Source organism: Salmo trutta, chromosome 3 (assembly GCF_901001165.1).
Source record: "Salmo trutta chromosome 3, fSalTru1.1, whole genome shotgun sequence".
NCBI lineage: Eukaryota > Metazoa > Chordata > Actinopteri > Salmoniformes > Salmonidae > Salmo > Salmo trutta.
Window position 1 is genome coordinate 10,579,348 of NC_042959.1, and position 27,973 is coordinate 10,607,320.

Genomic DNA, 27,973 nt, shown 5'->3' on the forward strand with positions numbered 1-27,973 from the left:
TTAACATATTACTAACGATAATGGAAGTGTACGAGAAGATTCTGTGTCTGGGCAGAGGTGGAGCAACATAAATATTCCTGATGAAGTACGCGGAGTCTAAGAGATTGCATGCAGTGAAAAGAATACAAGCAGACGACTCTGGCAAAACAAACACTAAAGAGGCCATCCTACAAGAAGCAGAAATACTCAGGAGGCTGAAGCACCCTCACACAGTGACTGTGCAGGTGTAAAATATACTTTATGTATTTCACCGAAAATCTCTCATATGTATTTTAATTTATTATTTTAAGGTTATTTTTTTAGATGTATTATATTATTATCAAGAGTGAACTATTTTATTGTATTTATTTTCTAAACGGTGTTAATGCTGTGACGTCATCAACGGGTGCCATACTTTTACTCCTCAGTTTGCTCAGAGCGTGACGAGGGGATACATGTGTTATGTATGCTCTGGTCTTTTGAATTGCCATGTTCACAAATGCACAAGAAAAGACAAGCAAAGGTTATATCGTTCTGATTAGTGTTGCATTACTGTTTATAGGAATATATATTAATGTGAATGGGGATAATGTTCGAGTGCAACGTTGCAAGGCTAGCCCAGCTACGGTTTGCCTTGTTGCGGGAGAGGGTATCTTTCAGGTGCAGACATCGTGAGTTTTTTGATGATTTTCTTATGGGCATTCTGCGCTGTCTTTTATCAGTCAAATATACTTGTATGGGAGTCTAGACGGCAGCATTAACTTTTGCCTTGTATTTTTTTATCAATTTCATGCAGTCATTCAAAGAGAGACAACCGGCATAATTGTGTCCAGAGCCTTGTCTTCCACCTATACCTTACCAGAACACAACGCAGAAAGGTACCGGTACAGAGCTGGTTACACATACATCTACACAGTGGTGGAAAAAGTACCCAATTGCCATACTTGAGTAAAAGTAAACATACCTGGTTTTAAATAAAATTCAGTATCAAAAGTAAAAGTATAAATAATTTCAAATAACTTATTAATGAAAACCAGATGGCATCATTTATTTTTTTAGTTAGAGAAAGCTAGGGGCACACTACAACACAGACATAATTTACAAACAAAGCATTTGTGTTTAGTGAATCCACTAGATCAGAGGCAGTAGATGACCAGGGATTTTTGTTTGAAAGTGTGTGAATTCTTCTCTGATAGACTTCAGTGTGTCAAATAGGAGGTCCTGTTGTCCGGGCCTCTGGCAGTCTCTATGGGGGTGCCACAGGGTTCAATTATTGGGCCGACTCTTTTCTCTGTATACATCAATGATGTCGCTCTTGCTGCTGGTGAGTCTCTGATCCACCTCTACGCAGACGACACCATTCTGTATACTTCTGGCCCTTCTTTGGACACTGTGTTAACTACCCTCCAGACGAGCTTAAATGCCATACAACTCTCCTTCCGTGGCCTCCAACTGCTATTAAATACAAGTAAAACTAAATGCATGCTCTTCAACCGATCGCTGCCTGCCCGTCCGTCCAGCATCACTACTCTGGACGGTTCTGACTTAGAATATGTGGACAACTACAAATACCTAGGTGTCTGGTTAGACTGTGAACTCTCCTTCCAGACTCACATTAATCATCTCCAATCCAAAGTTAAATCTAGAATTGGCTTCCTATTTCGCAACAAAGCATCTTTCACTCATGCTGCCAAACATCCCCTCGTAAAACTGACTATCCTACCGATCCTCGACCTCGGCGATGTCATTTACAAAATAGCCTCCAATACCCTACTCAATAAATTGGATGCAGTCTATCACAGTGCCATCCGTTTTGTCACCAAAGCCCCATATACCACCCACCACTGCGACCTGTACGCTCTCGTTGGCTGGCCCTCGCTTCATACTCGTCGCCAAACCCACTGGCTCCAGGTCATCTACAAGACCCTGCTAGGTAAAGTTCCCCCTTATCTCAGCTCGCTGGTCACCATAGCAGCCTTCACCTGTAGCACGCGCTCCAACAGGTATATCTCTGGTCACCCCCAAAGCCAATTCCTCCTTCGGCCGCCTCTCCTTCCAGTTCTCTGCTGCCAATGACTGGAACGAACTACAAAAATCTCTAAAACTGGAAACACTCATCTCCCTCACTAGCTTTAAGCACCAGCTGTCAGAGCAGCTCACAGATTACTGCACCTGTACATAGCCCATCTACAATTTAGCCCAAACAACTACCTCTTCCCCTACTGTATTTATTTATTTATTTTGCTCCTTTGCACCCCATTATTTCTATTTCTACTTTGCACCTTCTTCCACTGCAAATCTACCATTCCAGTGTTTTACTTGCTATATTGTATTTACTTCGCCACCATGGCCTTTTTTGCCTTTACCTCCCTTATCTCACCTCATTTGCTCACTTTGTATATAGACTTATTTTTCTACTATATTATTGACTGTATGTTTGTTTTACTCCATGTGTAACTCTGTGTTGTTGTACGTGTCCAACTGCTTGCTTTATCTTGGCCAGGTCGCAATTGTAAATGAGAACTTGTTCTCAACTTGCCTACCTGGTTAAATAAATAAAAAAGAAATAAAAAATGTGAAAATGTTCCTGTCCTGCTAAGCATTCAAAATGTAAGGATTACTGGGTGTCTGGGAAAATGTACTGAGTAAAATGTACATGATTTTCTTTAGGAATGTAGTGAAGTAAAAATTAAGTTGACAAAAATATAAAAAGTAAAGTACAGATACCCCAAAAAACGACTTAAGTAGTACTTTGAAGTATTTTCACTTAAGTACTTTACACCACTGCATCTACGTAGTCATGGACTACTGCAATGGAGGGACACTGGATGATGGTCAAGGTTAGAAAGACAGGGGACTATTTCCTAGAGTGGATGATAATGGAGTGGTTGTACAGGTTACCATGGCAGTCAGCTACGTCCGCCCAGCTAGAATCGTCCACCAGAACATTAAGACCTCCAATGTGCTTCCAGCTAAGATAGGCGTGGTAAAGGTGGGGGACTTTTGGATATCCAAGATAATGACCAACACAGTGGATATGGCACGTACCTGTGTTGGTACCCCCAGCTACCTGAGTCCAGAGCTGTGTCAGGACGTCCCATACAGTTCTAAGTCTGATGTCTGGGCACTGGGATGCTTGTTGTATGAGATCTGTTCTGTCAGACCGCCGTTCTGCTCTATAAGATCATCAGAGGAGAGTACAGCCCTGTTCCCCAGACCTACTCAGACAGCATCACCTCTCTGGTCCCTCTCTGGTCTTCCTGCCATCCAGGACCTCTATATCAGGTGGTGTCAGAAGAGTAGAGAAGATATAGTTAACTCACCAGCTAAACAACTAACCAACTAACCAACCAACCAAGTGCATCGATTTAACTCTTGTTCTTTCTTTACTTTTCAAGCACCGTCCACAGTTCCACTGCTTCCACGAGGGAACCAACCAAAACCCCTTCAGATTTCTGCTTACTTCACTTCAAGGTATTTTGAAGGAGGGTGTTCCCCTATCTTACCCACAGATGTTCACACTTCAAGGTGCTATATCTTGTCTACTGTTTTCAAATCTAATGTTATTTGTCACACGCACTGAATACAACAGGTGTAGTAGACCTCACTGTCAAACGCTTACTTACAAGCCCTTAACCAACAATGCAGTTTTAAGAAAAGAGTTTAAAAAATATTTACTAAATAAAGTAAAAAAAGAAAAATAACAAAAGTAACACAATAAAATAACAATAATGAGACTATATATAGGGGGTCTTCTGACACTGGTTAGTTGGTTGGTTAGTTAGTTGGTCAGTTAGTTGGTTGGTTAGTAAGATAAGCAAGACACCCCTAATCTATTCCTGTTCCATGGCATGGGTCTCAGGGATGCAGGAGTTGTTTCAGAGTATGGCTGCATATCCCAAATGGCACCCTATTCCCTATATAGTACTCTACCTATTGGCCCTGGTTAAAAGTAGTGCTCAAAAGTAGTGCACTATATAGGGAATAGGGTTCCATTTGGGACGCATGTATGTTAGAGTATTTCATGTTTTTTTTAAGCCAAAAAGCGCTGGTTCTACTTTTAATAATAAAGAAGCTTTTTCATTTAATTCCATTGACTTCCAAGTGTTGCTGAATCTCCACTTCAGTTTGCTCCTCAATTCATGCACCTTGGTTTGGAAAGCGAGGCAACAGCAGTGATCCCTTCCCTTTGCACATCTCAGTGAGGACAAACATCCACACAGACACAAACATATTGCACATAATAATAATGATCAACATTTGATACAGAGGTGGAGGGAACAACGTTCTGTCCTGCCCTCTACTGGCCAGAGAGGAAATGAGCTGTTACACTGTTAAAGGTTATGCATCATAGGAAGTGTACGCAATCAATGAATTGCACTACATTTTGGTTAAAACTCAGTCTGTGACCATTTTGGTTTGATAATCCCCTAAAATGTCCTTCACACCTCATAGGCTTTATTTAGCTCAGCTGTGACCACACCACTGGAGTTGCTAAACATTTAGCATCACTCATTCCTCCTATGCACATATAGGTGAGAGGTCACCAGTAAAGTCTGAAACATCTCTAATGGCACCCTATTCCCTATTCCCTATAGCTCTATGGTCTAAACTAATGCACTGTTATGGAATAGGGCGTCATTTGGGAGGTATCCTCTGTCTCTGCTTGCTCATCATGGGAAGGGGGAAAACAGGTGGGTATATGGGGGAGGGGACGGCGTTTCCAGGTAACATTTTGATCTCCCACGTATTTGGAATAATGATATATCTTTAGATATCTAACGATGGATTGATCTAAGAAGTGAACAAAGTGAACTCCTGCTATTGGTTGGGAATTTCACACACTGGGATGTGTTTTTATCCATCCACGTCTCATGGCTCTATCTTCTCTATCAGTGGATATATCTCATGGTGAGGTCTGTGTGATAGACATAATTACGTGATGGGTTCAAGAAATGCATGGGTTGTAAGCGGAAATCTGTTGCAGGACTCATATCATCACACAATCTGACATCTTTCACGTTTCTTACACACACACACACACACACACACACTAGCTTGCAAGCTAAGAAGTTTGGTGGAAAAGTTCTATAGTAGAGACGAGATGGACAGAATGAGACATACTCACAACTCTCCTGTCTGAGTCATGAGAAAACTAGGGATGGCTTCCAATCATCACACTATCTGACATCAGAATCCCCCCTGCATCCCCCATATTCTGTACCTCCCCACTCATCTCTCTGCCCACACACTGATGGTGTGGAGACATAGGTAACTGACTGTTGACTGGAACTTATGGCACCTTTCCGATTCCAACGACTTTTATTACCAAGTCATCAGACGTAATAGGAATAATGATACGTTTAGACATCTGACTTTAAACTCAACATCTCAGCACCCAGAAGAACCAAATCAGATACTTCAATTTGATGTTAAACATTCAATAACAAAAAAATTCAATGACGTCAGCCATTGTCACAGAAATCATGTGGTGAACATACCAACATATTGGGGCATACTCCATTCAGATACATTGTATTGTAATGAATCGATTTTCTTTTTATGACCTCTTACCATGTGGCCTAGCTAGAGAATGGCCTTTTGGTTTGAGGGAGGGTGGGAGTTCTCTCTAGGGGTAAACCCTGTACAAACCGCAACACTACCATAGCGGATTTAGAAAAGGCATTTGATAAAGGACGACTGGAATTTATATATAAAAGCCTGGATTTGTTAAACATTTCTGTGAGTCTCTTAGTCAATAGGCTAAATTAATGTATAGCAACCCCAGGTGTAAAATGGTAAATAATGGCTACTTCTCAGAGAGTTTTGAACTGTCAAGAAGAATTAAACTAGAGTGTCTGTTGTTACCATATCTATTCATTACAATCAGATCAAATAAGAACTTTAGGCGATTAGAAATCCAAGGCTTAAAAACAAAGGTGCCCATGTATGCCGATGACTCAAGTTTTATATTAAGTCCACAAGCTAGATCCCTGCAATGTCTCATTGAAGATCTAGATAACTTTTCTGGCCTGTCTGGACTAAAACCCAATTATGATAAGTGTACCATATTATGTATTGGATCTTTAAAAGACACAACTTTTACGTTAACCTGCAGTTTACCTATAAAATGGGCTGATGATAAAGTAGACCCTTTGCTACGAGACTCAAAATTGAGCTCAGGTGCATCCTGATTCCATTGATCATCCTTGATTGGAGTACCTGTGGTAAATTCATTGATTGGAAAGGATTTGGAAAGGCACACACCTGTTTATATAAGGTTTCACAGCCATGAGGACGATGGAATTGTCCCTAGATTTTCGAGACAGGATTGTGTCGAGGCACAGATCTGGGGAAGGTTACCAAAACATGTCTGCAGCATTGAAGGTCCCCAAGAACACAGTGGCCTCCGTTATTCTTAAATGGAAGAAGTTTGGAACCACCAAGACTCTTCCTAGAGCTGGCCGCGTGGCCAAACTGAACAATCAGGGGAGGAGGGCCCGATGGTCACTCTTACAGAGCTCCAGAGTTCCTCTGTGGAGATGGGATAACCTTCATGAAGAACAACCATCTGTGCAGCATTCCATCAATCAGGCCTTTATGGTAGAGTGGCCAGACGGAAGCCACTCCTCAGTAAAAGACACTTGACAGCCCACTCGGAGTTTGCCAAAAGGCATCTAAAGACTCTCAGACCATGAGAAACAAGATTCTCTGGTCTGACGAAACCAAGATTTAACTCTTTGTCCTGAATGCAAAGCATAACGTCTGGAGGAAATCTGGCACCATCCCTACGGTGAAGCATGGTGCACCATCTGCTGTGGGGATGTTTTTCAACGGCAGGGACTCGGAGAATGGTCAGGATCGAGGGAAAGATGAACGGAGCAAAGTACAGAGATCCTTGATGAAAACCTGCTCCAGAGCGCTCAGGACCTCAGACTGGGGTGAAGGTTCACCTTCCAGCAGGACAACAATCCTAAGCACACAGCCAAGACAACACAGGAGTGGCTTCGGGACAAGTCTCTGAATGTCCTTGAGTGCCCCAGACAGAGCCCGGACTTGAACCCGATCTAACATTTCTGGAGAGCCCTGAAAATAGCTGTGCAGCGATGCTCCTCATCCAACGTGACAGAGCTTGAGAGGATCTGCAGAGAAGAATGGGAGAAACTCCCTAAATACAGGTGTGCAAGTTTGAAGCGTCATGCTCAAGAAGACTCGAGGCTGTAATCGCTGCCAAAGGTGCTTCAACAAAGTACTGAGTAAAGGGTCTGAATAGTTATGTAAATGTGATATTTCAGTTTTTTATTTTTTAATACATTTGCAAAAATGTCTAAAAACCTGTTTTTGCTTTGTCATTATGGAGTATAGTGTATAGATTAATGAGGGGAAAAACAAACAATTGAATCAATTTTAGAATAAGGCTGTAACGTAACAAAATGTGGAAAATGTCAAGGGGTCTGAATACTTTTGGAATGCACTGTATGGTGCATAGAAATCCAAAGAGGGTGTCCAGCAGAGAGAGGTGGGGTGGGCTGAGGGAAGCTGAGGGTTGGGATGTGGAATTGGAGACAAGTGGGAGGTGAGTTGCTGGGCGGGGATAGAATGACGGTCAAAGATAAAAGTAGAGAAATAAAGTCAAAATAAAATAAAACAAAAAGTAAGTTTGAATGACACTGAGGGGCAAAGTTGTTACATCTGATGCCTGTTTGCCTGAGGGCTGATGCCACGCAGGTGTTTGTACACATGCAAATACACACACTCATTCAAACACACACAAGTGCACATACACAGACATACGTCAAAGGAACATGTTGCCATACATGCACTAAAACATATTCAGTGGGCTTTTATTTTATTATTTTTGTTGTCCTTGATGCCTTTTGTTTTTTGCATTGTTTTCTGTTTTTTCCTTTGTCTTTTGTTTATTTTGTTGGTTATTGGTGCATTGGGGGACGGGGGCTTGGGGGACGGGGGCTTGGGGGATCTTGGATGGTTGAGGGCAGCTCTCAGGGATCTGTGGGGGGGATCTTGGATGGTTGAGGGCAGCTCTCAGGGAACTGTGGGGGGGATCTTGGATGGTTGAGGGCAGCTCTCAGGGAACTGTGGGGGGGATCTTGGATGGTTGAGGGCAGCTCTCAGGGAACTGTGGGGGGGATCTTGGATGGTTGAGGGCAGCTCTCAGGGAACTGTGGGGGGGATCTTGGATGGTTGAGGGCAGCTCTCAGGGAACTGTGGGGGGGATCTTGGATGGTTGAGGGCAGCTCTCAGGGAACTGTGGGGGGGATCTTGGATGGTTGAGGGCAGCTCTCAGGGAACTGTGGGGGGGATCTTGGAGGGCTGGCGGTTGGGAGTTTTGGCCAGCGGCTGATAGGTCGCTGGTTCGGGTCCTTGTTTTTGACCTTGTGGGAGATCTGTCGACGTGCTTTTCAGCAAGGCTTTGACCCTGGTTACTTCAGTGGGTTTCTCTGGATGGGAGTCTGTTAGATGACTGATGTACAGTGAGGGGAAAAAAGTATTTGATCCCCTGCTGATTTTGTACGTTTGCCCACTGACAAAGAAATGATCAGTCTATATTTTTAATGGTAGGTTTATTTGAACAGTGAGAGACAGAATAACAACCAAAAAATCCAGAAAATCTCACGTCAAAAATATTATAAATTGATTTGCATTTTAATGAGGGAAATAAGTATTTGACCCCCTCTCAATCAGAAAGATTTCTGGCTCCCAGGTGTCTTTTATACAGGTAACGAGCTGAGATTAGGAGCACACTCTTAAAGGGAGTGCTCCTAATCTCAGCTTGTTACCTGTATAAAAGACACCTGTCCACAGAAGCAATCAATCAGATTCCAAACTCTCCACCATGGCCAAGACCAAAGAGCTCTCCAAGGATGTCAGGGACAAGATTGTAGACCTACACAAGGCTGGAATGGGCTACAAGACCATCGCCAAGCAGCTTGGTGAGAAGGTGACAACATTTGGTGCGATTATTCGCAAATGGAAGAAACACAAAAAACTGTCAATATCCCTCGGCCTGGGGCTCCATGCAAGATCTAATTTCGTGGAGTTGCAATGATCATGAGAACGGTGAGGAATCAGCTCAGAACTACACGGGAGGATCTTGTCAATGATCTCAAGGCAGCTGGGACCATAGTCACCAAGAAAACAATTGGTAACACACTACGCCGTGAAGGACTGAAATCCTGCAGGTCCCCCTGCTCAAGAAAGCACATAAACATGCCCGTCTGTTGTTTGCCAATGAACATCTGAATGATTCAGAGGACAACTGGGTGAAAATTTTGTGGTCAGATGAGACCAAAATGGAGCTCTTTGGCATCAACTCAACTTGCCGTGTTTGGAGGAGTAGGAATGCTGCTTATGACCTCAAGAACACCATCTCCACCGTCAAACATGGAGGTGGAAACATTATGCTTTGGGGGTGTTTTTCTGCTAAGGGGACAGGACAACTTCACCGCATCAAAGGGACGATGGACGGGGCCATGTACTGTCAAATCTTGGGTGAGAACCTCCTTCCCTCAGCCAGGGCATTGAAAATGGGTTGTGGATGGGTATTCCGGCATGACAATGACCCAAAACACACGGCCAAGGCAACAAAGGAGTGGCTCAAGAAGAAGCACATTAAGGTCCTGGAGTGGCCTAGCCAGTCTCCAGACCTTAATCCCATAGAAAATCTGTGGAGAGAGCTGAAGGTTCGAGTTGCCAAACGTCAGCCTCGAAACCTTAATGACTTGGAGAAGATCTGCAAAGAGGAGTGGGACAAAATCCCTCCTGAGATGTGTGCAAACCTGGTGACCAACTACAACAAACGTTTGACCTCTGTGATTGCCAACAAGGGTTTTGCCACCAAGTATTAAGTCATGTTTTGCAGAGAGGTCAAATACTTTTTTCCCTCATTAAAATGCACTTTTTTCCCTCATTAAAATGCAAATAATTTTATAACATTTTTGACATGAGTTTTTCTGGATTTTTTTGTTGTTATTCTGTCTCTCACTGTTCAAATAAACCTACCATTAAAATTATAGACTGATCATTTCTTTGTCATTGGGCAAACGTACAAAATCAGCAGGGGATCAAATACTTTTTTCCATCACTGTAGATGTTGAGTGGCTTCACTGCAAGTTTTACAGTTTTTCCCAATTGTTAACACACATTTGCTGAAACTACATCTCAGGTACTCAAAACTCTAAACACAAAACAGTTAGCCAATTTCCCCAAACCCCACAGACATCTTGCAAAATGAAACCCAGCAATCAAAATCATGTACTCCCTGCTCAAAATTAAACTCTGTATGCAAATGAGACACACACACATCAAATGAATGTAACTTAGTGACAACTGAGATCACACTGTGACATATTCAAAACATTGCTATCAGAACCAGTTTCAGTGTAAAGACTTATATTTTGTTAAACTGTATATTGTTTGTGCGTATTCAAACAAGAAAGGAACGCAAATGCAAAAATAAGTTTTATATTTACATTTTACATTTACGTCATTTAGCAGACGCTCTTATCCAGAGCGACTTACAAATTGGTGCATTCACCTTATGATATCCAGTGGAACAACCACTTTACAATAGTACATCTATATATTTTTTTTTGGGGGGGGGGGGGGTTAGAAGGATTACTTTATCCTATCCCAGGTATTCCTTAAAGAGGTGGGGTTTCAGGTGTCTCCGGAAGGTGGTGATTGACTCCGCTGTCCTGGCGTCGTGAGGGAGCTTGTTCCACCATTGGGGTGACAGAGCAGCGAACAGTTTTGACTGGGCTGAGCGGGAACTGTGCTTCCGCAGAGGTAGGGGGGCCAGCAGGCCAGAGGTGGATGAACGCAGTGCCCTTCTTTGCCCTTTGGGTGTAGGGACTGATCAGAGCCTGAAGGTACGGAGGTGCCGTTCCCCTCACAGCTCCGTAGGCAAGCACCATGGTCTTGTAGCAGGACTCAAACAGCATACTGTACGCACACATACAGTAAAAATGCAAACATACAGTAAATATATTTTGCATATGCAAAGGAAGAAAAATAGGCCTATTTGTACTACTGTAATGTATGTTAGATGAATTGTACGGAATAGATGAATAAAATACAGTCAAATCTAAATCATAAGACAAGAAACAAATACTCCATTGCAAAAACAAAATCAGTAATGTTTGTTGTTTTGGTCCGGCCACAGATTTTCATCAACATCACAGGCCAGACAGCAGGGAAATATCTTTCAGCATGATGCATCCACCCCTGACCGGACTCTGCTGGAATGTCACCACAGGCCTCCTCCATTGCCTGGAGAACAGCCATACATTCATGGGGTTTGTGATCATACACCTTCCACCGCCATGCTGAAAACAACTCCTCAGTGGGGTTGAGAAATGGGGAATATGGTGGGAGATAGAGAATTATAAACCTGGGATGGTCATGGAAGCAGTTGCAGACCTGAGCAGCCCGATGGAGGGGGAAAAAAAGTCACGTCCCAAATTAGAACATACAGGATCACCTGGCCCTCTCTTCTGGCTGGAAAAAGATTGTCATGTAAGGTGTTGAGAAAACGAAGGAGATGGGCAGTGTTTAATGGTGGTGGAGGACCCCATTGTGGCTTATAGCTGCGCATATGGTGACATTTCCCCCGCGCTGACCAGGTACAGTACCTCAATGGTGGCGTCCTTCCTCTCCTCCTCGTCTTTGCTAAGTTTAATCCAGCCTCATCTATGAATATGAGTTGCTGGGGGATGGGACTTGCATCCAACTCCATGATTCTCTGAAATGACATTATTTTCAACTACCATTTGCACAATGGCAGCCTCCTGTTCGTCTGTAAATATACACGATCTACCACCACACAGGTGTTGGTCATCTCTCAGTTCTACAAAAACAAAATAGCATGGAGTACAGTAAACACTACAGTAGTACAGTATACAAGATAAACATGTTACAAAATAGTATAGCTCCCAATTTCATACATGCAGTAATACACGAAACACTGACCTTGTTTCCCCTTACAGTATGTATTGGAATCTACAGTCTTTACTGTGCTTGTCCCGGACCTGCTGTTTTCAACTCTCTCTCTCTACCGCGCCTGCTGTCTCTAACTCTGAATGATCGGCTATGAAAAGCCAGCTGACATTTACTCCTGAGGTGCTGACCTGTTGCTCCCTCTACAACCACTGTGATTATTATTTGACCCTTCTGGTCATCTATGAACGTTTGAACATCTTGGCCATGTTCTGTTATAATCTCCACCCGGCACAGCCAGAAGACTACTGGCCACCCCTCAGAGCCTGGTTCCTCTCTAGGTTTCTTCCCAGGTTCCGGCCTTTCAGGGAGTTTTTCCTAGCCGCTGTGCTTCTACATCTGCATTGCTTGCTGTTTGGTGTTTTAGGCTGGGTGTCTGTATAGCACTTTGTGACATTGGCTGATGCACAAAGGGCTTTATAAATCAATTTGATTTGATTCTATGTTGTACTACTGTCAAGTAGTAAAAGTAGTAGAGAGGACCAATGTCTGCAGTAAAAACCTCTTCTCATTGTGGAACGTCCGGATGATGGATGCTACGGTGAAACGGCTCAGATTGGGCAGCACTCTCTGCCTCGCTCAAGGTCAAACCATGGCTGACCACCCCTCTCAAGGTCAAACCATGGCTGACCACCCCTTCTCAAGGTCAAACCATGGCTGACCAGCCCCTCTCAAGGTCAAACCATGGCTGACCAGCCCCTCTCAAGGTCAAACCATGGCTGACCACCCCTTCTCAAGGTCAAACCATGGCTGACCAGCCCCTCTCAAGGTCAAACCATGGCTGACCAGCCCCTCTCAAGGTCAAACCATGGTTGACCAGCCCCTCTCAAGGTCAAACATGGTTGACCAGCCCCTCTCAAGGTCAAACCAGGGTTGACCACATGGTCCACCATAGTTGGCTGAATTTCATCAGAGATTACTGTCCTTGTTCTTGGTCTTCCTCTACTAAGTTTGCTTCCATTGTTCTCCAAACACAGGAGTACTCACCTGTGGCCTTTTTATCCATACAAAAGGTCTGATTGCAAAGGGTACATTTAAGCAGTTAGTGTTTGCACATATGAAGAGAGAAAGGGATCAATTGGTAATTGAGCTTAGCTTGTTGAACAGTGTTGCTTTTCATTTGCACACAATGCATTTTAGTTGTGAAGGTTGTGCCGAAGGTAGATAATTGTGTGTTGTGTTTTGCTAAATGTTTATTATAGAATTGCTATCTGTGTGTAAAGCAAAACATGTGCCAGTAGTATTGCAGAGTTACAGGGTTGGGTCATTGTGCCTCATGAGCCAGTTTCAGTGTGTAAACAATTGGAAAAAACGGTCATATTTATTTAAAAAAAAAAATATATATATATATATATACACTCTTTAAACAAATTTCTTGTTTCCCCTTCTCCCTCATACCAGATCTCAGCCTCTCTTTTTCCCTCTGATACTGCCCACACTGTAGCAATACATGCTCCACTGTCTCTCTTTCCTGGCAACAATCACACTTTCCTGTTGGATGCTTTCCTATCACATTTAAGGTCTTATTCAACCGGATGTGTCCCACCCTTAATCTTGTAAAATAGCCTCTCTTCTGTCCCTTCCTGCCATCCTCCCCGACTTTCCTCTGTACTTGAAATAAATGCCTGCCCTTAGTATCTCTATTCCATACAGTTCTAAGTCTGATGTCTGGGCACTGGGATGCTTGTTGTATGAGATCTGTTCTGTCAGACCACCGTTCTGCTCTATAAGATCATCAGAGGAGAGTACAGCCCTGTTCCCCAGACCTACTCAGACAGCATCACCTCTCTGGTCCCTCTCTGGTCTTCCTGCCATCCAGGACCTCTATATCAGGTGGTGTCAGAAGAGTAGAGAAGATATAGTTAACTCACCAGCTAAACAACTAACCAACTAACCAACCAACCAAGTGCATCGATTTAACTCTTGTTCTTTCTTTACTTTTCAAGCACCGTCCACAGTTCCACTGCTTCCACGAGGGAACCAACCAAAACCCCTTCAGATTTCTGCTTACTTCACTTCAAGGTATTTTGAAGGAGGGTGTTCCCCTATCTTACCCACAGATGTTCACACTTCAAGGTGCTATATCTTGTCTAAAATCTCTAAAACTGGAAACACTTATCTCCCTCACTATCTTTAAGCACCTGCTGTCAGAGCAGCTCACATATCTCTGCACCTGTACATAGCCCATCTATAATTTAGCCCAAACAACTACCTCTTCCCCTACTGTATTTATTTTTTTATTTTGCTCCTTTGCACCCCATTATTTCTATTTCTACTTTGCACCTTCTTCCACTGCAAATCTACCATTCCAGTGTTTTACTTGCTATATTGTATTTACTTCGCCACCATGGCCTTTTTTGCCTTTACCTCCCTTATCTCACCTCATTTGCTCACTTTGTATATAGACTTATTTTTCTACTATATTATTGAATTATTGACTGTATGTTTGTTTTACTCCATGTGTAACTCTGTGTTGTTGTATGTGTCCAACTGCTTGCTTTATCTTGGCCAGGTCGCAGTTGTAAATGAGAACTTATTCTCAACTTGCCTACCTGGTTAAATAAATAAAAAAGAAATAAAAAATGTGAAAATGTTCCTGTCCTGCTAAGCATTCAAAATGTAAGGATTACTGGGTGTCTGGGAAAATGTACTGAGTAAAATGTACATGATTTTCTTTAGGAATGTAGTGAAGTAAAAATTAAGTTGACAAAAATATAAAAAGTAAAGTACAGATACCCCAAAAAATGACTTAAGTAGTACTTTGAAGTATTTTCACTTAAGTACTTTACACCACTGCATCTACGTAGTCATGGACTACTGCAATGGAGGGACACTGGATGATGGTCAAGGTTAGAAAGACAGGGGACTATTTCCTAGAGTGGATGATAATGGAGTGGTTGTACAGGTTACCATGGCAGTCAGCTACGTCCGCCCAGCTAGAATCGTCCACCAGAACATTAAGACCTCCAATGTGCTTCCAGCTAAGATAGGCGTGGTAAAGGTGGGGGACTTTTGGATATCCAAGATAATGACCAACACAGTGGATATGGCACGTACCTGTGTTGGTACCCCCAGCTACCTGAGTCCAGAGCTGTGTCAGGACGTCCCATACAGTTCTAAGTCTGATGTCTGGGCACTGGGATGCTTGTTGTATGAGATCTGTTCTGTCAGACCGCCGTTCTGCTCTATAAGATCATCAGAGGAGAGTACAGCCCTGTTCCCCAGACCTACTCAGACAGCATCACCTCTCTGGTCCCTCTCTGGTCTTCCTGCCATCCAGGACCTCTATATCAGGTGGTGTCAGAAGAGTAGAGAAGATATAGTTAACTCACCAGCTAAACAACTAACCAACTAACCAACCAACCAAGTGCATCGATTTAACTCTTGTTCTTTCTTTACTTTTCAAGCACCGTCCACAGTTCCACTGCTTCCACGAGGGAACCAACCAAAACCCCTTCAGATTTCTGCTTACTTCACTTCAAGGTATTTTGAAGGAGGGTGTTCCCCTATCTTACCCACAGATGTTCACACTTCAAGGTGCTATATCTTGTCTACTGTTTTCAAATCTAATGTTATTTGTCACACGCACTGAATACAACAGGTGTAGTAGACCTCACTGTCAAACGCTTACTTACAAGCCCTTAACCAACAATGCAGTTTTAAGAAAAGAGTTTAAAAAATATTTACTAAATAAAGTAAAAAAAGAAAAATAACAAACAATAATGAGGCTATATATAGGGTGTCTTCTGACACTGGTTAGTTGGTTGGTTAGTTAGTTGGTTGGTTAGTTGGTTGGTTAGTTAGTTAGTTGGTTAGTTAGTAAGATAAGCAAGACACCCCTAATCTATTCCTGTTCCATGGCATGGGTCTCAGGGATGCAGGAGTTGTTTCAGAGTATGGCTGCATATCCCAAATGGCACCCTATTCCCTATATAGTGCTCTACCTATTGGCCCTGGTTAAAAGTAGTGCTCAAAAGTAGTGCACTATATAGGGAATAGGGTTCCATTTGGGACGCATGTATGTTAGAGTATTTCATGTTTTTTTTAAGCCAAAAAGCGCTGGTTCTACTTTTAATAATAAAGAAGCTTTTTCATTTAATTCCATTGACTTCCAAGTGTTGCTGAATCTCCACTTCAGTTTGCTCCTCAATTCATGCACCTTGGTTTGGAAAGCGAGGCAACAGCAGTGATCCCTTCCCTTTGCACATCTCAGTGAGGACAAACATCCACACAGACACAAACATATTGCACATAATAATAATGATCAACATTTGATACAGCGGTGGAGGGAACAACGTTCTGTCCTGCCCTCTACTGGCCAGAGAGGAAATGAGCTGTTACACTGTTAAAGGTTATGCATCATAGGAAGTGTACGCAATCAATGAATTGCACTACATTTTGGTTAAAACTCAGTCTGTGACCATTTTGGTTTGATAATCCCCTAAAATGTCCTTCACACCTCATAGGCTTTATTTAGCTCAGCTGTGACCACACCACTGGAGTTGCTAAACATTTAGCATCACTCATTCCTCCTATGCACATATAGGTGAGAGGTCACCAGTAAAGTCTGAAACATCTCTAATGGCACCCTATTCCCTATAGCTCTATGGTCTAAACTAATGCACTGTTATGGAATAGGGCGTCATTTGGGAGGTATCCTCTGTCTCTGCTTGCTCATCATGGGAAGGGGGAAAACAGGTGGGTATATGGGGGAGGGGACGGCGTTTCCAGGTAACATTTTGATCTCCCACGTATTTGGAATAATGATATATCTTTAGATATCTAACGATGGATTGATCTAAGAAGTGAACAAAGTGAACTCCTGCTATTGGTTGGGAATTTCACACACTGGGATGTGTTTTTATCCATCCACGTCTCATGGCTCTATCTTCTCTATCAGTGGATATATCTCATGGTGAGGTCTGTGTGATAGACATAATTACGTGATGGGTTCAAGAAATGCATGGGTTGTAAGCGGAAATCTGTTGCAGGACTCATATCATCACACAATCTGACATCTTTCACGTTTCTTACACACACACACACACACACACACACACACACACACACACACACACACACACACACACACGTAGGTACACACAGTAGCATGCAAGCAAAGAAGTTTGGTGGAAAAGTTCTATAGTAGAGACGAGATGGACAGAATGAGACATACTCACAACTCTCCTGTCTGAGTCATGAGAAAACTAGGGATGGCTTCCAATCATCACACTATCTGACATCAGAATCCCCCCTGCATCCCCCATATTCTGTACCTCCCCACTCATCTCTCTGCCCACACACTGATGGTGTGGAGACATAGGTAACTGACTGTTGACTGGAACTTATGGCACCTTTCCGATTCCAACGACTTTTATTACCAAGTCATCAGACGTAATAGGAATAATGTTCCGCTAGCGGTGTAACATCTAGATGTAAGAGGTTTACGAGTGTGCTCCTAATCTCAGCTCGTTACCTGTATAAAAGACACCTGGGAGCCAGACATTTTTCTGATTGAGAGGGGGTCAAATACTTATTTCCCTCATTAAAATGCAAATCAATTTATAACATTTTTGACATGCGTTTTTCTGGATATTTGTGTTGTTATTCTGTCTCTCATTGTTCAGATAAACCTACCATTACAATTATAGACTGAGCCTTTCTTTATCAGTGGGCAAACATACAAAATCAGCAGGGGATCAAATACTTTTTTCAATCACTGTAGCAACCCCAGTTGTAAAATGGTAAATAATGGCTACTTCTCAGAGAGTTTTGAACTGTCAAGAAGAATTAAACGAGAGTGTCTGTTGTTACCATATCTATTCGTTATGGCCAAGCTATTACAATCAGATCAAATAAGAACTTTAGGCGATTAGAAATCCAAGGCTTAAAAACAAAGGTGCCCATGTATGCCGATGACTCAAGTTTTATATTAAGTCCATAAGCTAGATCCCCTGCAATGTCTCATTGAAGATCTAGATAACTTTACTGGCCTGTCTGGACTAAAACCCAATTATGATAAGTGTACCATATTATGTATTGGATCTTTAAAAGACACAACTTTTACGTTAACCTGCAGTTTACCTGTAACATCGGCTGATGGTGATGTAGGTATACTTGGTATTCATATCACAAAATATATAAATGAGCTCTCCTCCATGAATTTCAATAGAAAATGTGTAAAAATAGACAAGATCCTGCAGCCATGGAGAGGTAAATACCTGTCTATTTAGAGTGTGGTTAGAGTGTTGGGCCTGTAACTGAAAGGTTGTTGGATTAAATCCCCGAGCTTACAAGGTAAAAATCTGTTGTGCTGCCCCTGAACAAGGCAGTTAACCCACTGTTCCCTGGTAGGCCCTCATTGTAAATAACAATAGGTTTTTAACTGATTTGCCTAGTTAAATAAAGGTTAAATAAAAATTAAGAAAAGCTCATCCCTTGATTAAAAATAGTCGCTTCTCAATTAAAAATGAAACCTTGTTCAAAGTATCTCTCTTTTTCAAACAGGCAATACAGAGCTGGTTACAATTTCAATTTCATCCCCCGGAAAAGATTGAGCAAATATGATGGTTGAACTCAAATTTACTAGTTGATAGAAGACCTGTATTTATGGAAAAGAAAAGGTATTTTGTTTTTAAATATTGTACATTGGAACGGTAGAGTTATGTTTTTCATGGAGTTATCGGAAATGTGTGGGAATGTCTGCTCAATCCAACCAATTGATTACAGCACTACACTAGAATCTTTTTGGAGGCAAGTGACAGTGGGAGGAGGTAGAAAACTGCTCTTTCTGCCCAATATAAAGGATCAAAAATGCCGGAGGAATAAAAATAGGATAAATATGAAAGTGCCATACAGATTGCAAAATAGCTGGGAAGATATTTTTGATATACCAATTCCACGGCACAGGGTGTATGAGTTGATATATAAAACAGCACAGGGTGTATGAGTTGATATATAAAACAACACAGGGTGTATGAGTTGATATATAAAACGAATTCCACGGCACAGGGTGTATGAGTTGATATATAAAACAGCACAGGGTGTATGAGTTGATATATAAAACAACACAGGGTGTATGAGTTGATATATAAAACAACACAGGGTGTATGAGTTGATATATAAAACAGCACAGGGTGTATGAGTTGATATATAAAACAACACAGGGTGTATGAGTTGATATATAAAACAGCACAGGGTGTATGAGTTGATATATAAAACAGCACAGGGTGTATGAGTTGATATATAAAACAGCACAGGGTGTATGAGTTGATATATAAAACAGCACAGGGTGTATGAGTTGATATATAAAACAGCACAGGGTGTATGAGTTGATATATAAACAGCACAGGGTGTATGAGTTGATATATAAAACAGCACAGGGTGTATGAGTTGATATATAAAACAGCACAGGGTGTATGAGTTGATATATAAAACAGCACAGGGTGTATGAGTTGATATATAAAACAGCACAGGGTGTATGAGTTGATATATAAAACAGCACAGGGTGTATGAGTTGATATATAAAACAGCACAGGGTGTATGAGTTGATATATAAAACAGCACAGGGTGTATGAGTTGATATATAAAACAGCACAGGGTGTATGAGTTGATATATAAAACAACACAGGGTGTATGAGTTGATATATAAAACAGCACAGGGTGTATGAGTTGATATATAAAACAGCACAGGGTGTATGAGTTGATATATAAAACAACACAGGGTGTATGAGTTGATATATAAAACAGCACAGGGTGTATGAGTTGATATATAAAACAGCACAGGGTGTATGAGTTGATATATAAAACAACACAGGGTGTATGAGTTGATATATAAAACAACACAGGGTGTATGAGTTGATATATAAAACAGCACAGGGTGTATGAGTTGATATATAAAACAGCACAGGGTGTATGAGTTGATATATAAAACAACACAGGGTGTATGAGTTGATATATAAAACAACACAGGGTGTATGAGTTGATATATAAAACAGCACAGGGTGTATGAGTTGATATATAAAACAGCACAGGGTGTATGAGTTGATATATAAAACAGCACAGGGTGTATGAGTTGATATATAAAACGAAGCAACATTCAACACTTCGCACTTTCATAAAAAATTATTGTACAGAATTATTGCCACCAACAAAAATGTTTAATATTTGAGGCACACAACCATTGCAGCTCTGCAGATTTTGCTGCGATGATACAGAATCAAAACACCATTTGTTTTGGTATTGCGCTCAGGGAGCTTCTTCTGCTTCTCGTCTCAGGTTCAAGAATGGCTGAAAAAGCATAACATGAATAAATCATTTACCCATTGTTGGGAGACTTGGAGAGACCTTATTTGTCTTCACCTCGCAATTGGTGGATTCTCTTCGATTAGATTCAAATTGTATGCTAAACATCACAGCACAGTTTAAAGATATCAGGTTCATAGAAATCCGAAGAGGATGGCCAGCAGAGATAGATGGGATTGGCTGAGGGAAGCTGAGGGTTGGGATGTGGAACTGGAGATGAGAGGGAGTGAAGTTGCTGAGTGAGGGGTAAAATGACGGTAAAAAACACACACACATGTAAATATGAAAGTGCCATACAGAATAGTTGGGAAGATATATTTGATGTACTAATTCCACGCACAGTTGACCTTGCTGCTTTAATTGTTGTCTTTTGTTCTACATTGTTGTTTTCCTTTTCTCATTTTTTGCCTCTCTTTTTTTCTTTATTTTTATTGGTCGTTGGAACATGGGCTGGGGAGTTGGACGGTTGGGTTGGACGGTGGCTCAGAGGGGGTGGAGATAGGGGTGCTTTGGGGGTGGGGAGGTTTTTTTGGGGGTGAACTGGGGGGGGGGGGGGGGGTCTTGGATGGTTGAGCGTTGGGCCAGTGGCCTGAGAGATCGCTGCTTCGGATCCCCGAGTCAACAGGGTGAAGGATCTGTTGATGTTCCCTTGACCTGATGACAGCATCTGATGAATGACTAAAATGTCATGTAAATGTTGACCGGCTTCAATTCAATAAAGAAATCTATAAAATAAACCACTACCAAGGATGGGGAAGCCCTCTTACCCCCGATGTCATACCCATATTATCTGTATGACCTTCAATATCTTTCCAGCGCTGTGGTTTACCCATAGGACCGTTACTTTCCTCTCAAGATGACCATGTAAATCTATGTAGACCTTCACTGGTAACCACAGTGACTCAGACCTGTCTGGGCCTCTCCACCCTGGTCTCTTATCTGCAGTCAGAGGATCTCATTATTTCACCCAGAGAAAAGATAGTCACCACAGCTAGCCTAACCACAGTGACTGACAGCTCTATGGGCCTTTCGACCCTGCTGTGTTATCTCCTACATCACTGATGATGATCTCTGTGGATTAGCAATACCGACGAGAAGAGCGGCTGTGCTATTTCTGCTGTGCTGTGAGAATGAACATGGTGGCACAGTGATGCGTCACAAATTGCATCCTATTCCCTATATAGTGCACTACATTTGACCAAGGCCCATTTGGGACGTAGCCCCATATCTCTGGGTTAGAGCCAGGCTATATAGTTACTGTAGGCCTACTTCATGCCTCCATAGAAGGCAGACCTGGGTTTAAATAGTATTAGTATCATTTAATATATTTTATCTGTGCTTGATTGATCTTGCCTGGCTCAATATACTGATAGAGTAGCCCCAATAATGCAACACTTCCCTAAACCCCGCCCATCTGGCATTCCAGGCAGGCCGGGGCAAACGCTCAAACTATTTTAGTTCTTTAGAATAATATTTGAACCCACTACCACTACACGGACATATTAGTGAATTAATGTAATCATTCTAGACTTGGTTATGGGCCTGGGCATGCATGAGTAATAAGCAATTATATAGCAACTCTGAGGGCAAATGAAATTGGCACAAACACGTAAACACATCACAACAGAAACACATGAACACAGAACGACTGGCTGGTAACAGCTAGGGACGGAAGGCTGGGAGAGGGGAGAATTTAATCATCAGAATTTGTAATGGAAAAAATAATGAATAAAACATGTAATTTATTAGAGCATACTAATGGACACATACAGTACATGCAATGGATTAAAGTACAGGAAATGTAGATGTAGTATCAATTTGAGTGTGTACTCTTCATATGAGATACAGTCAGACTCGTAGAGGAGATGTGTGAGTGGGTCTAGTGCAAATGAAAACATCTCTTAGGTTCTGACAGGAAATCGGATTTAAACAGCAGAGATAACCATCTCATAGTTGCTTCCCAAATGGCACCCTATTCCCTATATGGGCCCTGGTAGAAGTAGTGCCCCGTAAAAGGAATAGGGTACCATTTGGAACACTGCCATGTGTCCTGACCAGGTTCATGAACCATGCAATAATCAAAGATTATATAGGCGGCAGCTGCTCGGATTCCTTTATCATTCAAATTATGCAATTGGAATTAGTTTAAGGTTGTGGTTAGTTTTTCAAATCTAGGCCCAACAGAAAATTCAACGAAGAAAGTAAATCTAACCCACGAGAGCTGTCACCATCTCCACATAGCATCAGAAGTTGTGCTGAGATGGTAGTCTCTGATAAGGTGTCATGGAGAGAGACCTCAGAAACTCTACTTCACATAGGGTATTAGTACGCTTCTCCTCGCACACTAGAGAAGACTGAGAAACCCCACAGTTCTTCACTGGAAGGGGAATTTTACACCTGCAAGACTGACAGCTTGGGCGCGTCCGAAATGGCACCCTATTCCCTATATTGTGCACAACTTTTGACCAGGGACCATAGGGTGCCATTTCAGACACAGTCCCAGTGTGCAACTTGCCTGATCTGTGAAGTGCTGATGGTGGTTGGATGATGCCTAGAGTCATTTCATGGTAGATTTGTCTATTTGACAGATGTGCAATATGGTTTCAAGCATGGTCAGAGTGCTTCAAGCAGGCTTGAGAGGCACAGCAAAAGTCTGTCTGTGCAACCAGATAAATATAGTATCATCTTATCTTGGAGAGGCAGGTAACCTAGTGTTTAGAGCGTTGGGCCAGTAACCGAAAGGTTTCTGGATCAAATCCCCGAGCTGACAAGGTAAAAATCTGTCCTGCCCCTGAACAAGGCAGTTAACCCACTGTTCCTAGGCCATCATTGTAAAACATAATTTGTTCTTAACTGACTTGCCTAGTTAAATAAAGGTTCAATACATTTAAAAAAAAAATCTCATTGAGGACCACCACTTCCTTTTGTAGCCTACAACTCAAGGTGCATCTCTGGGTCATCTCGCAAACGAGGCTAGAGGTCCACATCTTCAAAACTCCTCCACAAAACATTGTACAACCTATATTTACTTTTTTGCTCTTTTGCACAAAAGTATTTCTACTTCCACATCATCATCTGCACATCTATCACTCCAGTGTTCATTTGCTACATTTTTATTACTTCGCTACTATGGCCTATTTATTGCCTTACCTCCTCACGCCATTTGCACACACTGTATATAGACTTTTTCTATTGTGTTATTGACTGTACTTTTGTTTATGTGTAACTCTGTGTTGTTGTTTGTGTCGCACTGCTTTGCTTTATCTTGGCCAGGTCGCAGTTGTAAATGATAACTTGTTCTCAACTGGCCAACCTGGTTAAATAAAGGTGAAATAAAAAATCTCCACCACCTCATCTATAACCTCACAATGACCTTTCACCACTGAGTCAGACTGCTGTTTTGATGCTCTTTAAAGTACTCAGCCAGGTCTACTATCCTCTCTATAGAAGCACTCAGCCAGGTCTACTATCCTCTCTATAGAAGCACTCATCCAGGTCTACTATCCTCTCTCTCTAATTGGTTAAATAAAGGTGAAATATATATATTTTTTAAACAACCTATTAGAGCCTATATTTGATGAAAGCACAGTCCATAGCTTTGCCAGTGCAAGATCGAGATCACCATGTGCACCGGCACTCTAAAAAGACATCTGCTGGTCTGGAACGAGAGAGCAGCAGTTCTTAAAACCTCTCTGGGGTAGGTGGGACGGTAGCGTCCCACCTGGCCAACATCCGGTGAAATTGCAGAGCGCCAAATACAAAATACAGAAATACTCATAATAAACATTCCTAAAATATACAAGTGTTATACATCGGCTTAAAGATTAACTTCTTGTTAATCCAGTCGCTGTGTCGGATTTCAAAAAGGCTTTACGGTGAAAGCATACCATGCGATAATCTGAGGACAGCGCCCCGCTTACAAAATCATACACACATTTTCAAGCCAAGTAGAGGAGTCATGAAAGTCATAAATAGCGATGTAATTAATCACTTACCTTTGATGAGCTTCATCTGGTTGTTGTCACAAGAGTCCCTGTTACACAATAAATGTTTGTTTTGTTCGATAAAGTTCCTCTTTATGTCCCAAAAACTTGTTTTGTTGGCGCATTTTGTTCAGTAATCCACTGTCTCAATGGCGGTCACAACATTCAGACGAATAAATCCAAATAGTACCGGTAAAGTTTGTCGAAACATGTCAAACGATGTGTAGAATTAATCCTCAGGTTGTCTTTTGTCAAAATAATCGGTAATATTTCAACTGGACAATAGCGTATTCAATAGAAAGGAAAAAGAATGGAGGGCGCACTCCCGGTCGCGTGCGCAAATAAGCTCTGGTACATCTCACTGTCCACTCAAGTCAGGGGGTCTTTTTTCCTAATTTTTCAAAATAAAAGCCTGAAACCCTGTCTAAAGACTGTTGACATCTAGTGGAAGCCATAGGAACTGCAATCTAGGTCCTAACCATTGACATACTGTATAGGCAGGCAAGAGAAAAGCACCCACATCAAAAATATCCCACTTTCTGGATGGATTTTACTCAGGTTTGCGCCTGCCATATCAATTCTGTTATACTCACAGACATTATTTTAACAGTTCTGGAAACTTTAGAGTGTTCTCTATCCACATCTACCAATTATATGCATATCCTAGCTTCTGGGCCTGAGTAGCATGCAGTTTACTTTGGGCACGCTTTTCATCCGGACGTCAAAATACTACCCCCTACCCAAGAGCGGTTTTAACATCTTTAATAGGTTTTATTTTAACAGGACAAAATGTTGTTAACATACATGGTCCTGGACACAACAAAATGAAACTATCCATCATAATCATCAAACATCTTTATCAGATTCAAATATACGAGGTGGCAGGTAGTCTAGAGGTTAGAGCGTTGGACTAGTAACCGAAAGGTTGCAAGATCGAATCCCCGAGCTGACAAGGTACAAATCTGTCATTCTGCCCCTGAACAAGGCACTTAACCCACTGTTCCTAGGCCGTCATTGAAAATAAGAATTTCTTAACTGACTTGCCTAGTTAAATAAAGGTAAAATAAATAAATATATGAACGAATATCATCCCTGACCTGTGATGGTGATGATGATGACACTGTGTTTTCCTTGATCTCTCCGAACCAGAGCCTGGTGTCTGGGCTGTTTCAGTGACATCACGGTTTCTGTACGTCCTCTCACAACAACTTCCTGTTTGATTGCCATAAAAAGCATTAATGTTGCTGATCTCTGCCATTCTCACTTCACACATTCTAAAGGGACCGACAGACCGAGAAAAACAGAGCGAAAGAGAGTAATAGACAGAGATCACAGTATGAAAAGAATGAAGTCAGCTGTTGTTGTCATTGTGATTCTCAACATGCTGCATCGCTGTCTGAGCAACAACTTACGCACAGAGATCCTGAAAGACTTGAGCAACCTCACTCCGGAGAACTTCACTTACGTAAGTATGCTGTAATAAGCTTAGTGATGTTCTTATCACTGGTAGTTAGTTGTGCCACAAATAGTACCCTAGTGTCTATATACTTTTGACAAAAGAAGTGGACTATATTTAATTTTTTATTTATTTTATTTTACCGTTATTTTACCAGGTAAGTTGACTGAACACATTCTCATTTACAGCAACGACCTGGGGAATAGTTACAGGGGAGAGGAGGGGGATGAATGAGCCAGTTGGGTAAAAGGGTCCCATTTGGGACAGCCATTTGGAGTTGAGCTCAAAGTTAAGCTCACTGACAGTAGTTGTCCATGTAAAGAGTTGGGTAGTGAGTTCCATACTATGTGCATCATCGTGGCTAGTCACAAACCGCAGGGCATTGGTTCAACGAGAGATGTTATCGAAAGTCAATACATACACAGAGACCGTGAGATGATTGGTGGAATTGTAATATACTGCCATTCTGATTGTAGCCTGTGTATCTTATACTGTTTTTCTTCCATCATACAGCCAAAGCGATACCGAGTACCAACATTACAAATGCAGGAGAAAGCAGTAAGTCATCTATCCTTCATCAATCTGCACACACACACATGCACACACGTTAGTGGTGTATGCATAACTTACAACTGTTGTCTGATCAAGTCTCCTCGTGTTACTTGCAGTGTGAGTGCCAGGGGATGTTTGCCACTGAGCTGAAGCATGTGGTCAACAAGGTGAAGGCCCGGACCGAGGAACACAAACCACTTCTGAACAGACTACAAAAGAACATCCAGGCTCTGCCTCAGATCTCTACCCCTGAGGTGAGTTTCTGAACACTGGCTGTTTTACACACAGTTTAGTGAAGTGTTTTGGACAGGTCAGTCCCTATGGGCCCTGGTCAAAAGTAGTGCACTATATAGGGAATAGGGTGCCATTTGCCTCTGTATAATACACACTCTCTGGATGCATCCTAAATGGCACTCAATTCCCTATATAGTGCACTAATTTTGACCAGGGCCAATAGGAATAAGGTGCCATTTGGGACTCTGTCACTGTTTGGCAGACGGTAGCATTCAGTTCAGGTCCAGCTCCGGCACAGTTCTGCTCACTCTACTTGTGCAGGTAGAAGTTAGTTCAGGGCACCGAATGCTGCGTACTAATGGCTCAATTATTTATATTTTTAAGGAGGCCAGTATCTGCCCCATGAAGAATAAGCTGCTGCTAACCCGTCCACCGAAGACTATTGTTCTAATAGCTTACAGACGTTTCCTCCAGAACCTGAACGAAAAGGAATGTAAGTGAGATACTACCGTAGAGATAATTCGATTATCTCTATATTTTATAGAATGATCTTTTCGGGTAATATGGCCCATAAATATGCTGCATCTCTCTTCGGGTAATATGGCCCATAAATATGCTGCATCTCTCTTCGGGTAATATGGCCCATAAATATGCTGCATCTCTCTTTGTGTAATATGGCCCATAAATAGGCTGCATCTCTCTTCGTGTAATATGGCCCATAAATATGCTGCATCTCTCTTTGTGTAATATGGCCCATAAATAGGCTGCATCTCTCTTTGTGTAATATGGCCCATAAATAGGCTGCATCTCTCTTCGTGTAATATGGCCCATAAATATGCTGCATCTCTCTTTGTGTAATATGGCCCATAAATAGGCTGCATCTCTCTTTGTGTAATATGGCCCATAAATAGGCTGCATCTCTCTTCGTGTAATATGGCCCATAAATATGCTGCATCTCTCTTTGTGACAGAAGTAATGATTTATTTATAGACCATTCTCAGGTTTAGGTTGTTCATGTATTTTTTGATGTACTATACTTATTGATTGGATCACTCTGTTTTTATTGAAATATATTCAAATTTGAGTTATGTATTTAAACAAACATTTATTTGTTAAATTATTACTTTTGAATTATGTCTTAAAGATAACAGTCAGTGTTCTTCCCATGGCTGTTTGTAGTCAGACTAAAAACGTTTGCTTGATATACGGTACTATGTACTTCCATCATGAAAAGCATAATTGTTCTCAAATAAGATCATTTTATATTGAAATACAAAATGTTTCACATGAATGTACAAATTTTATACGTATTGATTATGTATTTATTCTATACTGGTTGAATGTAAATGAATCCTACATTTTATACTGTAAAGAACTTACATCAGTGATGTGCGATCAACTGTTTTTTTCTTATAGAAAATAAATATATATTTTTCAAAACTTTGCC

General features: G+C 41.7%; 1 protein-coding gene across 2 annotated transcripts; it reads left to right on the forward strand.

The window, feature by feature from the left end:
• Positions 1-326: 326 nt before the first annotated feature.
• On the forward strand, positions 327-27,966 carry LOC115168077 (uncharacterized). Of its 2 annotated transcripts, XM_029722973.1 has the most exons (8): positions 327-650; positions 3,378-3,453; positions 13,944-14,019; positions 15,405-15,480; positions 25,565-25,749; positions 26,254-26,298; positions 26,409-26,546; positions 26,911-27,966. In XM_029722973.1, the coding sequence occupies exons 1-8, from the start codon at positions 560-562 to the stop codon at positions 27,025-27,027; spliced, it is 804 nt and encodes a 267-aa protein (XP_029578833.1). In that variant the 5' UTR covers positions 327-559; the 3' UTR covers positions 27,028-27,966. The 2 variants fall into 2 exon arrangements, 1 of the variants encoding a protein (XP_029578833.1); XR_003870616.1 differs by lacking the exons at positions 25,565-25,749; positions 26,254-26,298; positions 26,409-26,546; positions 26,911-27,966 and adding an exon at positions 776-857 and having other exon boundaries at positions 15,405-15,640.
• Positions 27,967-27,973: the final 7 nt, after the last annotated feature.